General features: G+C 41.0%; 1 protein-coding gene and 1 long non-coding RNA gene across 2 annotated transcripts; both read right to left on the bottom strand.

Moving 5' to 3' along the window:
* Positions 1-804: 804 nt before the first annotated feature.
* Positions 805-14,988, bottom strand: USP1 (ubiquitin specific peptidase 1). The gene is made up of 9 exons (XM_081011762.1): positions 14,830-14,988; positions 13,633-13,865; positions 11,946-12,075; positions 9,879-9,974; positions 8,813-8,973; positions 7,576-8,273; positions 6,233-6,403; positions 4,373-4,574; positions 805-1,869 (listed from the first exon to the last, which is right to left on the bottom strand). The coding sequence occupies exons 2-9, from the start codon at positions 13,800-13,802 to the stop codon at positions 1,149-1,151; spliced, it is 2,349 nt and encodes a 782-aa protein (XP_080867888.1). The 5' UTR covers positions 13,803-13,865; positions 14,830-14,988; the 3' UTR covers positions 805-1,148.
* On the bottom strand, positions 2,579-4,366 carry LOC308480411. Its single transcript, XR_013988087.1, has 2 exons — positions 3,476-4,366; positions 2,579-3,117 (listed from the first exon to the last, which is right to left on the bottom strand). It is a non-coding gene; the product is annotated as an uncharacterized lncRNA (long non-coding RNA).
* Positions 14,989-15,791: the final 803 nt, after the last annotated feature.

Genomic DNA, 15,791 nt, shown 5'->3' with positions numbered 1-15,791 from the left:
GAGTGGAGAGAGGGACAGAAAGCCTGCTTGCTTTAAAGGAGCAAAGCAGGAGAGGAGAAGAGCCGCTTACTCATAAGCGGCTCCTGTCCGGTTGGTTCCTTTAAAGCAAGCAGGCTCTCTGTCCCTCTCTCCTCCCCACTCAGCTCGCTAAATAGCAGCAAAGTTTTTCAGCTCGCTAAGCCGGGGATGAGGGAGAAAAGCAGAGCCTGCTTGCTTTAAAGGAGCAAAGCGGGAGAGGAGAGGAACCTTCTCCCCTTATACCCCTCTTCTTCATTATTAGCAGCATCCTTCTCCACCCACCCCATGCATGCTTCTTCTCCCCTTAAACCCCTCTTCTGCATTATTAGCAGCATCCTTCTCCTTGTCCCCTGAGTGCTTTTCCTTCCCTCCCCACTTAAAACGTGGTTACAAAGCACAGATCCACATGGATCCTCAGGATTTTTGCACTGGGTCACCCCAAATTCACCATCAGATCACATAACATGTCCATGGCTACATCTTGCACCAAAAAAAGCACGCACCCACTGTTGCCTGGGGCCGCAGTGGTGCAAAAGCATGGTTACAAAGCATGGATCCACATGGATCCTCAGGATTTTTGCATTGGGCTACTCCAAACTCACTATCAGATCACATGTCTGTGGCCACAGCATGAACCACAAAAATCATACATCCACTGTTTCGTTTAGAATATTTTTTTTCTTGTTTTCCTCCTCTAAAAACTATGTGTGTTATGGTCGGGTGCATGTTATAGAGCGAAAAATACGGTACTTTTTCAGGTCCTATGGCTTTAGAAATAAAGAACAATTATTTTTTGTTTGCAAAAGCAATTAGATTTATTTATATCAACTATACACTCTAGAATATGAGTACAAATAACTTTATTTTTAAAGAGAGCGAATATGAGTAGTGTGACGAAATTAGAACCACCTTTAAATGCTACTGTGCTCTTAAAGCATTTTATTCAACAGACTATATATACAGGTTTGTATTGCTATGATCTGTATATAATCTATAAAGATAATTACCCACTTAAAAAAAAATCATCTCATTTTTACAGAATCTTAGTCTGGTGAATCATTCTGTAGCTTCATAGGTGCTCTTCAGTGCTGATCAGATGCTAAACTTATTTACATAGTTAAAATACAACCTCACTCTACAATTTTCTTATAAAACAGCAGGTAAGGAGTAGATGTAGATGAGGAAATGGGGGACAGAAGGTTGAGAAAGTCTTTTTCCTCTGTAACTTTCACTTCGGAATCATCAAAAAGTAGCCATTTCCCCTCATACTCTTTCAAGCTCTGCATTATATGCATTGCTTTATTTTCTAGTCCAATAGCAGGATCAGTTTGCTCACAGCGTTCAAACTCTGCAACTCCTTTAGCATGGCTATGCTCTGCATTTTTAGTTTCAGTGACTATGTTAGCCATCATCTCAGAATGGGTTGCTTTGTTGCTTGGCAAATCACAGTTCAGCTTGCTTTTTTGTCCTCCAAGAAGCCCCACAGCTTCTATATTCTTTTTGTTCAGTCCTTTGTTAGGCTGAGCACTTCCACTGACTCTAAAGGAGACCTCACCGTCGTCATAGTCCTCAGTGACAGCTCTTGCTTCTTGTTCATTCAGTGGCTCTGGGTGAATTTTACAAAATGGATCACTTGTTAAGTTGTCCTTGTCCAATTCCAAGCTATCCAAATTTGTAATTTTAACAGAGGCTGTGTAGTGCCCACTGCTGATTGTAATACCACTGTGCATCACTACAGCAAACAGTCCATATATTTCGTTGCCTGGGTTTATGCTCCAGTCATCCAAAGACAGCTTGAGAGGCGTTTGTAAAGGAGTATTTATCTTGGACAGCCCACCGTAACAATCAAACCTTGGGGAGAAATGTAATAAATAGATTATGTTGTCACTTTGCACAGCTCCTTTAAAAAATAAAACTTTTAAATTTTAAAATTCAGCTAGTTTGCTTTCCTGTTGCTCTAGGATTTCAGTCACTCTTAAACTTGAATTCTCTTAAATTTGCATTATCACCAAGTAATATTGCAAACGTTGAGCCAAGATGAGGTACTCTAGTGCTTAGCTTTTAGATCTCCAACATATTAAGATACTGTACTTAATTTCTTGCTGTAACAAATCAAGTGACTGAACAGCAATTTCTTTCATTTTTTTAACTATTACAAAGGTAAATTAATTTTTTTGACAATTAGTTATTTCAAAAGACAGCCCAATAGGTAAGCAATTTGCATAGGTATTTCTGAATAAGCACTACAACAAGACACTAGCTAATTTCCCCCTATGTCTTTGCACTTACAAATTGTAAAATAATTTCATATTTCGCAACAGTGAAATTCATATTGGGGACAGTTGAGTGAATCCACTCAATAGATAATTCAATTTCAGATATGCCTTTAATTTACACTTAAGCTTCCAGTAAAATAACAGCAGGAACTGTTAGTTGCCTTGTTTTTATTACAATTCACTGGTTTTTGCCTGAGGTATCTAATGTTTGAAAGCTTTAAAAAGATAGTCTATAATTATATGCTGATTGGTGTTTAAATAGCAAGAAAAGCCATATAAAAGTGGAAAATTAAGAACAGGGTTTATTTGGCAATATATTTTATGCATTATGAACATGACCTTAAATATATATAATGTGGGACTACAGTGGAAGAGATACCTGTTTTAAAATATTTGTTAAGACCTTCCATGAAATACAAGAAACAGTGGGAAGAATAGGATACATATTCTAACACACATTTATTAGTGGATAGATCTTAATCATTTAAGTCTTTTGAGAGTTTGCAACTGGTGAAAAAATTATGGCAAATAAGCCAAGACAACTGATTCTCACCGTGCCTAGAAGCAATCAAGGAAGTTACCCAGCAGTCTCTCCTGGCTAATGGGGTGTTTGCTAGTTTAGGCACACTCACATAAAATACTATTATTGTACTATTGCCTAATTTATTTTTATTTCTCTAGACAACTGTCCACTTTGTAGTATTTAGGTCTGCTTTAGCACGGTCTACCTGTTGAAGAAAATATTCATCACCAGGTGAGTAGAATTTAATATTGGCTGCTTTCCCAACAAAGCGTGAGTTACAAGAAAGTACTTGACTGTGACCTAAGTACAGTGGTGCCCCGCAAGACGAATGCCTCGCAAGACGGAAAACCCGCTAGACGAAAGGGTTTTCCGTTTTTGAGTTGCTTCGCAGGACGAATTTCCCTATGGGCTTGCTTCGCAAGACGAAAATGTCTTGCGAGTCTAGAGATTTTTTTTTCGCTTTCCCCCCCCTTTATCTAATCTGCTAAGCCTTTAATAGCCTTTAATCAGCTAATCCCCTAAGACTTTAAGCCTTTAATAGCCGCTAAACCGCTAATAGCGCTAATCCGTTAAGCCGCTAATAGGGTTGCTTCGCAAGACGAAAAAACCGCTAGACGAAGACTCTCGCAGAACGGATTAATTTCGTCTTGCGAGGCACCACTGTAATGACAATGAAGCACGTGACTTTTATTTTAGAAGGAGGATTTTGCTTAAAGGTACATGCGCACTAAGGGAGCAATCCTCTGGAAGCACGCTGATGTAAATTAAGCCACTGTAAAATTACACCAGATGCAAACTCCATTAAGCAGCAGGGCTGCTACTGCCAAACCTGGTTGAGGGAAAACAAGCCTTTTAAAAATAAGTGTTCTACAATAGGTTGCCAGGTCATGTGATTGAGCTGAATGAGCTTAGAATCCAGCCTTCCCTAGTCCTGCCCCACTACACCCCCGTTTTGAGGACTAACACCAGCTTCAGCTCAGGCGGGTTAAGCAACTTACACCATCATATCTTTGGCTAAACTAGGATTGGGAGATCCACTGCATCCTGAGCTGCTTGTGCTGGCAGATCTTGCCATAGGAGGGATATTTGCATGCATACAATTTGGAATGAGCTGGAAACTTTTAACACCCCATATGGTCTGACTAAATTTTTTTTTTTTTTTATTTCAAAAGTATTAGCAAGAACAAATAATTTTAGGCACACCATTTCTGGAAGTCTTTGTGCACTTATATGTATCTGCCCTCCCTGCATTCAGAAACACTGATCACACAAGATCCCCAAGAGTGTATATCTTTGTTGTAAGGATGTAAGAAGCTGCATGATATGTCCCACTGCTCTCTCTCCCTTCATGCTTAGAGGAACGGAGCTACTGTGCAAATTCCATGGGAAGCACAATATCAACAGTATATTTTGGGATACCTAACAATATAGTTCATGCTCTTCTTTCCAGAAGTTAAATTCACTTGATGTGGGTTCCATTTTATTATTTTATATTTGTGCAAAGTTTTACTTCCAGTAGTCAGGTTGTTCAGTGTGGTTTATTCACTATACTCACTCTAATCCTCTAGCTGCGAAGCACTTCAAGTGGATGGTTATAACTTCAGGCATTTTATCAAATAGAAGACTGCGTTCAGCTTCTGTGTAATGACGACAGTTTTCACAGAAATATTTATCTTCTCCCACAATCCTCTCCACTGAAGCAAACTGGGAAATTGCCCACTTCAGAGTCTTCACTTCTGTTTTGGGATCTGGAGAAACTACAAAAGAAAGTTGCTTATATTTAGTTTGCCCAATACTGTAAACAGTTAAATACAAATCAGGTTGTTGACCACAATAATATGAGTGCAGGACATGTGAGCAAATGTTTTTAAAAGTGCCAAAATCCTAGAGAATTACACACCGAATTACACATCAGGGTTCCAAAGCTTATGCTCTGCTGTGATCTCATGACTCTCCAAAGCCAATTCCTAATCTCCATACTTCAGCACAACCAAACAGAAGGCAGTTTCTTTAAGGTGGGGAAGGGGTTTAACACCATCCTAGAAACCTGCAGAATCTTAGAGCCATGCACCCTTCCATATAACTAAGACCTGTATTATAGGAAGTATCTGTCTTGCGTAGATTGCCATGCTTCATTTCAGCACGTTACAGACTGGTATGACCACACATTTCTAAGCAACCAGAATGGGGACATTTTATAGCAGGCATAGGCAAACTCAGCCCTCCAGATGTTTTGGGACTACAACTACCACCATCCCTAGCTAACAGGACCAGTGGTCAGGGATGATGGGAACTGTAGTCTCAAAACATCTGGAGGGCCGAGTTTGCCTATGCCTGTTTTATAGGATAACAATAATCACCAACTGAAATACCATACTGAGCACATTCACACCACAACCACCCCTCTGGCACACACCTATTTCTTCTCTCAGGTGGTTTGATCAGTGTGGTGCAACTGCAAAAAGGCTAATGCAATTTTGGGGCTGTATTCAAAGAATCTTAGTTTCTAAATAACAGTGTCACCTTATTCTGTACACCCGAGGTACTATGTCCAGTTTTGGGTGTTGTGCTTTTAAAGGGCATATAAACAAATTAGAATTGGTTCAATGGAGGATAATGAAATATGGAAAACAAGGCCTATGAGAAAAAGTTAGAGAAACTAGGTATGTTTCACCTGGAGAAAAGACATATTTATTTAGAAAACTTATGCGGTACCCTTCCAATGCATCTGCATCTTCCAAGGTAGCTTACATTTTATTAATGCCATGAAAAAAAAAGCACAGAAATGCAACCAAATCAGCAGATTGAAAACATTCTAAGAAAAATGTAACAAACCAACCAGATACTTGTAGGGCTGTCATACAGAAGAGGGCAAAGACTTGTTTCCTAAAGTAGTGACCTTAAGTTACAAGAGTTACTGTACATTTAAGTTTGACAGTGGAACAAAATTACTGGGAAGGGGCCCTTGCTCTTGGGAGCTGAATAGCAATCTCTCCTGGGGGAAAGCTGTAGCTCTGAATTTCCTTCATCAAGCAGAGGGTTCACTAGCTGATCTACAGTACAGAAGGGAACTCCAGCCCATGGGCCTGATTAGGCCCAGCAGGGATCCTAACTTCACTCACAGTACTGTTTTCCCCAAACCATGCCCACCTGCCCCACCCTTGGCATCAAGTGTAAGCTGGGGAAAAACTGTTTCCAAGAAAATGGTTGCATATGTACTTTAAAAGGTAATGCCTGTCAGCACCCATCAGGTGACAAGTTGTCAGGATACAACTTAAAAAGAAATAATAAAACTATATATAGAAATGTACACCCAGAATTTAACTACAGTTGGCAGGGAAAGTATGCATAATCCTCCCAAACACAGGCATGTGGATCACAAGCATACTTAAAATTTACTGTGGTTTATACTTACTTTCAGAATTCTCTTCCGTTTTTGAGAGCTCTTCTTTTTGCACTGGCACACTAATATCTTGAAAGTCTTCTCTTCTCTCAGTGAAACTCTCACACTCTAAACATCGTGTTCGTAACACCAACTGACCCTGGAAGAGTCTCTCCACTAAATCGAAGACAGCTAACTCTGAACCTAAGGGAAAGCACATACCAGATTAGGTTAAACTCTTTTCCTGAACAGATATTATCAGAGTTCTCTGAATTTCATCATTTTACTGCAGCTCCTCATACTGCATCTGACACTACTCCTCCAAATCCCATATATTTGAGCAGCTGAAACAGCAAGAGGAAATGCTCCAAAGTATAGTTCAAAAACTGTATGCCAAGGCAGGAAGTTCCATCCACAGCTCTTTGGATCTCTTTAGATCCCACTCCATATGAGCAATGTAGTTCTTATTAGGAACTTCACTTATTAGGCACTACACTGGGGGTATATTCTTGATATTGAACCCGCTAATGTCATTGCAGCCCTATCTTTCAGATGCAACCAGCACACCCCTAAGCATGTTTACTCAAAAAGGAGTATGAGAAGAAGAATCATTCATTATGCAGAAAGTGGTTTTCCATAGGGCAAGATAAAAGATCCTTTAGCATACAGGCTTAACCATTCTAGGCAGCTTCTTACATCTAAAAAAGAACTTTACCAATCTACCCCTACAAAGAAATCCCAGTATTTTCAGTTTTTGTTTTTAAGAATACTAAAACTATTGATTTAATTTTCATTAAGTTAAATCCAGAAGTATTAGAAATGTTAAAACACTGACCTTCGCTGTATTACATTTTGGCTTGTTATATTTGCCAACTCAGATCTAGTTAACCCAACCCTGCAATATGCCACTGTTCTGCTTGCTTAGGGCAAGTATCAGCCATCTTTGCTTTGCCCTACAAGAAAGCTACACTGCTGGAACTAAACGTATATCTCAATCTCTTTCCACCCTATGTCCCACCATGCATAGTTAATGACAGGAGAAAGTGAGACACAAAACCCAGCCATGAAACATGGTTGGGTTAGTAGTCTTGCTCCTAGGTTTACAGCGCTATCCTAAAATGTTTACTCAGAAGCCCATTGAGTTAAATGATGCTTATTTCCTAGTATATAATATACAAATGTAGTCTTAATAAGCCACAAAACATGTACAGCCCTCATAGCTTGACTGTGGTAAAAAAAGAAAAAGAAGAAAGAGCCAAGCCAAGGAGGCAATTCATGTGACTTGTTCCATCTCTTCTACCACTATGAAAACACAAAAATGTGGCCAGGTGATCTCAGCAAACTGGGCACACACACAAGTTACTCATAAGGCTAACCTCTCTGGCATCGTTTTTCAATTTCTTTTTCGACAGTGCTTTCAATAGATGATGGATCACAGTAGTCTTCCGTTCCTTGGCTGCCATTTTCACACTTGCGGAAACTGTCTGTGAATCCAGAGTTTTCTATTTCTTTAACAGGCTCTTTGAACCCCAAGTTTGTTGTCAGCTTTCCCAAACTACAAAATTTGGACAGAATGCTAGGTTGCTTGCTTGAAGATTTTAACCAATTTAATCGAAGTCTGGATTTTTTATGGGTTGGTTTTGTATTTTCATTTTCAATGCAATGCTTAACGGTTGCTTCAGATTGATTTTCTAGTTTTTCCTCCAGGGCTTTTCTCTTTGACCTGGTCCGTCTCTGATTCTCTTCTATTCCAATTTTCTCTTTGGAAACTTTGGATTTTTTCTTTTCATTGCCATCCTCTGTATCATTTTTTCTTTTTGCATTTCCGTTAGTTTTATCTTCACCGTCCTCAATAGATTGGTCAGAGATCAAACTAACATCTTCCTCAACAATACCAGTACTGCCAATATCCTGATTAGTAGTTTTCTTTAGTTCAGCTGTGGGCTCTTCTAGTGATCTGGGTTTCAGTTGTTCCTTCAACAGCTGACATGTTTCTTGGATATGTCCCAATATACACTGCAATACTTCTTGGGCATCATGTTGCAAGTATCCCTCATACATGGGGTTCAGTTCCCTTAAAAAAAAAATGCAACACATTACCTAATATACACTGTCAAAAAATAGCTTAATGACACAGTTTAGACAGGGATTCATGAGCATAGCCAAATTTGGCAGGTGCCCTTCTTGGGAACACATTTTAAGAACAATTCAAGTTACTACGCTATGTTTGGGGGATCCAAAATTAAAATGAAGTAGATGTACAGCTTCATGAAGTTGCTCAGTTTTGCAGGCTATTATGTATTTAGAATTATGGAGATATATTTTTGTAAAAACTAGTATATTACAGATGATTTATTATTTTTGCCTATCAGTCATTTAAATTTGACTGATTTGAGAGATCACAGAACAGGTTCAAACTCTAATCTGCATTGTTGCTAAGCTACCTCACATTATCAAGTGACTAGAAATGAACACATCTACTGTAAGAAGATGCTGGAGAACATATTTGTGAATAGGAATAATTCAATAAACTTAAAAGGCTGTCTTCCTGCAGCAAATTACAATATTCCATATAATTTGCTTCAGAAATAGTTAGAAACACATCTTTTGTACCTAAGCGTATTTAGTAGTCTTCTTGGCTGAGTTGCAAGTTCATCTGTGTATTTATCGGAATTTAAGAGAAAGCTGGCCTGAAGCTGTTCAACTGAAACAATCAAGGAGTGTAAACTGCAGACCAATTCATAGCTTGCAAGAGAATCTTCTTTACTTCCCCCCTGTAAAGACAGAGAAAATACGTGTTTGCATTTGGAAGTTAATTTTGTTGCCTTCTTTTTAGCTAGTTACATAATTTTATAATCCTTTTTCATAATATTGATGTGTTTAATTTCATTTTGCGCACCAGCTCAAGCTGTTATGATTCTGTGATACAAAATTTCAAATGTATAAATGTTATCATCATTGTACTGGTAGTAGGTTGTTATTTACTTAATGCCAAAGACTGAAGTCAATTAAATGACCCTTTTACTGTCTGAAAGTGACTATAGAACTACACTAACAAACGAATCTTCATTGTGCTTCAGTCCTAATTCTATGCCATACTATATAAAAAGATACCATATAAGGCATCATCTGTCTATCCTGGGATACATTTGACTAGTTCTAAAACAAGGGTGAGGAACGACCAGCATGCAGATGTCCTACTTTGACCCACAAGGTCATTTCCTGCAAACCATGTTCACCTGCCCCACATTTGACATCACATAAGACACCAGGTATAGACAGCTACTATGGAACAATCAGGATCCTAAAGTGAGTTCCCTAAAACGCCTTTGCAAGCAGGGCTGCCTGTTAGCATCAATAAGCTGATGGAGGTTTAGTGCTCTTTCAGAGGGGCTTGCTCCATTACATAAAAGTGGTTTGCATCCAAACCACTTATAACTGAGTTCCCACCCACCTTCCAGCCTTATAGCAAGTGGTTTCAATGCAAACTGCTTTGTGCTAATGGGGCAAGCACCTCTAAAATCATGCAGAGTCTAAATTATCCTGCTACAGAAGTGACATCTTTCATAATAAACTTTCTTCCAAAGGAAGGAGCAAAAGTGATTTGTTTATATTGAACCCATGATATACTAACTTTTGTTATGTACAATATGCCCAATAACAGACAATATGTTCTCACCTTATCAGTGTCACCTTTTAAGCTTTCCTTCTTGTTTGTAATTATATTAAATAGTTGTTTCACTCCAGTCTTAAAGCCAGGGCAAAAATAAAGCACCTAAAATAGGAACAAGACATGCAGTACAATGAAGGAAAACAGAATTTGTGAAACACATATTTAGCTATATATTTGTGTGATGTAGCAGAATGAGTATTTCACTGAGATCAGGGAGGCCTGCTTTCAAATCCCTGCTAAGTCATGAAGGACACTGGTTGACCTTGGACCAATCGCTAGATGGCCTGATTCACAAAAATCATATCCTGGCTTATGGGTATATATAGCACCTTTGCAATTAAGCCAAGATAATAAGCTAACTTCAAACCATAGCTTAATATCCTCACAAGTCATTAACCATAGGTTTCCAGGCTCATGTATAACAGAAATCTATTTTTATAAACAGAATATTGAACTGCTTAGCCATTTGCTCAGTGGGTAGAACAAAAGGGCATGGAAGGGTTATGCCACTCATTAATAAACTAGCTTATTAAGCCACAATTTGATTGTGCAGTTTTACCCAATCTTGCAGAAAAAGCAAGGTAATAAATGGAAGATGACCCAATGCATGTGCCACTTTGAGTTCCTTGGAGGGATGGGATACAAATTTAGAAGTTGGCATCAACAGATGTAATTGTAGATAAACAGAAGCGAATAAATAAGTCTAAATATATATCTGTTGCAAAATAAGACAGGACCAAACTGTCATGATAAATCTTAAACATATGTCTCTATGATGAACGAATGTCAGGCCTTAATAAATTGCTGCGCATATAAGGTGTTAATAGTAAAAGACAGGTGGTCATAACTATGTCTGATGATTCTGAAATCTGTTTGGGATGAATATTTTCAGGTTGTGCTCTGCGGCAACCCGGAAGTAACGGAGCACATTACTTCTGGGTTTCGCCGCTCGTGCAGACGCTCAAAATGACGTCACGCGCATGCGCGGAAGTGGCAAAATGAGACCCGCGCACTCATGTCTTACATTTACTTCAGGATGCAAACGGGGCTTCGGAACAGATCCTGTTCGTATCTAGAGGTACCACTGTATACTGTTATTTTTAAAAAGTGTTTTACAGTACATTGGTTCTTAAGAACTTCCCCCCTGCCCCACTGTTTCATTCATGTTGTTTGAGTTTTATTTCTAAATGCCATAGACTGGCTTCAAAGTTCTCATATTATTTTTATTTTTTTAAGGTTACACCCGTTACAAAAAAACAAAAACAAAACTCAAACAGAAATAAAGCTATGCTACATAGCTTGTGTATCCAAGTGTTATCAATCATTCTGGTTCCATTTTGGAACTCCAATCTCCTGACAAGGCCTGGTTATCAATAGGCAGGTGAAACTGTTTTGATCTAGCAGACGTTTGGACAAAGGAGGCATAGTGGGTCAAGCTACTGCAGGTTTTATCAGTACTATGGTTTTACAGTTGTTTTCATGTTTAGTTTTCCTTGTTTTCCCTCTGAGCTAGGTAAAGCAAGTATTTTTAAAGCACTTCCACTGAAAATGTTAAGTTAAAAGACAATGGCTTGACTTTTGATGGATTATACTCATAGTACAGCCTCTTCAAATACATCTCATTTTAATATTTTGCAAACCATACTAAGAAAACAATATCCTAGAGCCTGCCACATATCTTCAATGTTTGTGCAATGTATTTGTTACACAACTTATGTCCATCAGGATGTAAGATGGAAAAGGGTGATTATAACAAAAAGCAAATTGCCCAACTTATGAGTATGTGCTGAAACCTGGTCAGTGCCTGCACGGGAGACCTCCTGGGAACCACCAGTATGCTGCCATGGGTTCCATGACGAAAGATGGAATATATATGGAATGAAATAAATTTTAATATTGTGCAATGGGTCTCCAATAAGAGAAAAGGTAAAAATCTTGCTCTCTACAGCCTCTTTCCTCTGTTGCTTCCTTCATGCAGCACACGTAAATACATACCAAGTAAGCTTTTAATTCCCTTAATTCACACAAAATTACTTTAGACAACACTATATTTTTAACCTGTTATGAACTTACCTGAAGTATACTGTTAAGATAACATGTGTTACCAAGATTGTTCAAGCCCACGAAAGGTAGCATGTTGCCTTTCTTCTCACAACAGATAGGCGACGGTGAAAGTGGCTGTGTTGCAGGAACTACCTGGTCACTGTCATACAAAAAAATATATTTTATTCCAAAATACACATGTGCAAATGTCTTTTAAATTTAGAAATTGACTTTTTGCTAAAATACTGTTTCTTAATCCCTGCTCTATGTAGTAAGGTAAAAGGTAAAGGACCGCATGACGGTTAAGTCCAGTTAAAGGCAACTATGGGGTTGCGGCGCTTGTCTCGCTTTCAGGCCGAGGGAGCCGGCGTTTGTCCACAGACAACTTTCTGTGTCATGTGGCCAGCAAGACTAAAACGCTTCTGGCACAACAGAACACGGAAACCAGAGCGCACGGAAACGCCGTTTACCTTCCTGCCGCAGAGGTACCTATTTATCTACTCGCACTGGTGTGCTTTCAAACTGCTAAATTGGCAGGAGCTGGGACAGAGCAAGGGACACAGGTGGCACTGTGGTCTATACTACTGAGCCTCTTGGGCTTGCTGATCAGTAGGTTGGTGGTTTGAATCCCCACGACGGGGTGAGCTCTATGTAGTACCACTATTGAGGTACCACATAAAAATCACACTCCAAAAATAATGAATTAGCCGTCTCTAACTGTACAATAAGATAATTAAAGTACAATAATTATAAGTACAAAAATGGTATTGATAACTCTTGTGTTTTCCTTGACAACATAACAGATTTCTTTCTGGCCAGGAATTCTTCAATGGCTAAAGTATTATTATCCCACACAAGCTCCCATTTTCACAGGAGTATTAGGCCAACAATATACTGTATGGCCATAATTAGACCAGGATTTAAAGTTTATTCCCAGTGCAGCCTATTGAATTAGTTTTCCATTTTGACACCTTAATCTATTTTTTTTTAAATAAAGTATTTTCTCATATGGAAACAAACTGCTAAAGTGTAAGAAACCTGCAATCAAGAATAAAGGTGTGCAGCACAATCTTGTGTGTAGAAGTTAATCACACAGAATACAGTAGTTCTTACTTCCCATTACGTATTCTTAGGCCTGTATCCTTTAAAACCTTTCTACCAAATTTAATGTTTTAACAAACAGTTCACTTTTTGTTATTCCACCCAAAGCAGGCTATGTAGGGTACTCTCTATCCAACTCTGCTAAGTCCTTTGACAGAAAAAAGTTCAAGGTCTAGTACATTTCTAAATCTCTTCCACTGGGCTCAATGGAGTTTTGAAAACTTATCAACTTGGGTTGTATTATGCCTGTTCTACCCTCAATTAGCATAGAATGTATGTAATGCTACCTATATACAAAACAAATTGTCACCAAGATAGAATACCAGTAATCAAACTGATTTCAGTCATAATCCATTATGTTAACAGCCTACTCCATTAGTCTTCTGTTAGAAAACATTAAAAGCCAACTGAAGGCTGGGATATACATAAGCCAATGCAAATATGTGTAGTTACAGTAATTAAGCACAGCCAGTAAGATTTTGCATAACTGATACAGTAAGATACAGAACTTTAAGCATAAACTGTAACACAAATATAGAAATGAAGATCCACCAAAATGCCTTTAAAAGTTCTCTGCACATTGTGATGAGTTACTGAAAAATAAATGCTTACATACATTTCAGAACATTCATATTCTGAAGTCTTTTGCTCATTTTCTGCCGATTCTGCAAAATCCAGAGCTCTTTTTGTTTCCCTTTTCTGAAAGAACTTCAGCGAAAGTCTGCTTCTTTTCGTGGGGGTGCCTCTTGAAAGCCCGCTACTGTCACTGGGCAGCACGCCTGGCATTTTCCCCCCTCACCAGAGAACGCCGAGGGACGAACACGACAAAACTGCAACCTGTAGTCATGCCTGTCAAAAGCATATAAAACACCACGTTTGTATGTTTTGTAAGCGGCAGCGTGTATTGTGACGACACAGCTTCGCAAGAGCAACCGGAGCACACGCCGAAGTGGGCCGGGAAACACAACTGCGCTTTGATTAGCGCGCGATGCAACTCCAAACTGCGACCGCTTAATACAAAGTTCCCTCTGACCTAGACATTAAAAGCCGGCGGCTTCTGAACTTTTTTTTTTGGTTGTTAAGGAGAAGCGAAACAGTGCAGAAATCTGACGCTACCGGCCAGGGCGGAAATCCTATTTACTGGAGACTGAAGCGCCAAATCGCCCCAGGTTAAGACTTAAGAACGTCGGGATGTCGTTACTTTTCCGGTACACAACCCCGCGGCATCTCCCCCTCCGCCCTAAGATTTGAGGGCAGCTCGAGAAACGACCCCCCTAAAATACTCTCGGCCCGGCACTTGATGCGGAAAGGATGAAAACCGAAAGCCGAAAAAACCTCCCATAGGAGGGAAGCAGTCAGACACGCTCCCCCTGCACAGACGCCACGGGCGGAGCCAAGGGAAAAGGGGGAAGGGCAACTACCCCCCCCCCAAATCAATAAAAATACTTAACTGAGGTTCCGCATCCCCCCCCTTTCCACACGAAGCCTGGCTCCGTCCGTGACAGACCAAATAAAAAAAACCGCAGCGGAGAGTTCCGTAGCGCGCCTTGCACTTCACAACTAATTTCCGCCTCAAGGGTGAAAAGGAGGGAGAGCGAAATATTCCCTGAAGCTCCCCTCAGGCAGGCAGGCAGGGCTGGGGCTCGAAGCGCCAGAGAACCAGCGGCGGCCCGCAGTCGTTCCCTCGGACCCCCCCCCCCGGGAACGAGGCGGCGGTAAAGGCAGGCAGAGGTGGCCACCCGTCGGCTGGAAAGAAACGCGCGTCCCCGCCCGCCCGCCCGCTCATGGTGGCGCGGCCGCCGCATCTCCTCACCCGCCGCCGCTACATCCTCTCGTCCTGGCCAGGTCCCCGCGGGCGAAGCGCGGGAGGGCGCTGCCCCGGAATAGCCCCTTCCCCAGCTGCTCTATAGACTGAGGGGATCTGGGGTCCCTCCAAGCTCAGTCACACACCCACCCGCCCACGACGGGAAACTTGGCGCGTTTTGCACACCGCCAGGACCCCTCGTTCCCCCACCGCGTTTCTCGCGCCGGGCGACTCGGGGGTTGCCCTGAACGGATGCCGGTTTGGCCACCGCCCGCTGAGGCGGTGAAAAGTTCGGCAAATTGCCTCCCTAGCTGGTTTGGGGCCCGCCCCCGCTTCTGGTGCAAGCAAAATCGCTGCCTCCCTGCCTCCCTTGTTCTTTTGGGCTCAGGCGGGTGGCTAAGACAGCTCGGAAGGGTCCTCGCAGAAACGCGCGCGTGCAACGGTAGAGGCCTGGCTGGAAAGCTTAAAGCCCGCCGCCAACAGGAGACGGATGGAAGAAAAGGAACTACGAATCGGCCCCACCCTGCTCCGTCGCTTGACCAATCGCGGCCTGCTTTGGCTAGCCAATCGCTTTACCCGCAGGGCCAGAAGAAAAGCAGAGTGCTGTTTTAAAAGTGACAGTGTAACGGTTGCTGGGACGCAGAGGCCTGAAGGAACGTAGGGGAGAAAAAAAGGCGCGAAAGGGGAAACTAGGTGGAGTCGTAGATCTATTAAAAAAAGTGTAGACTTACACGCGCTGGCGATTTCCGTTTTGACTTTTAATGCTCGTTTTGGGCTTCTCGGAAGTGAAGGCGAGAAATATCTGCATCAAGTTGACACAAGAGCATCTGCAATGCAATTGACTACAGTAATTTGCTGCACCCTGGGGTGCTGGAAAGGCAAACCAGCAATGATCAGAAAATAAGAAGCAGTGAGGAGGAGCTGGGAGTCACCAACTTGGCAAATCTGCTGCCCTACAAATGTTGCAACTC

The sequence above is a fragment of the Podarcis pityusensis genome, assembly GCF_964106645.2.
Source record: "Podarcis pityusensis genome assembly, chromosome: 6".
NCBI lineage: Eukaryota > Metazoa > Chordata > Lepidosauria > Squamata > Lacertidae > Podarcis > Podarcis pityusensis.
This window is presented reverse-complemented; position numbering and strand designations above follow the sequence as displayed.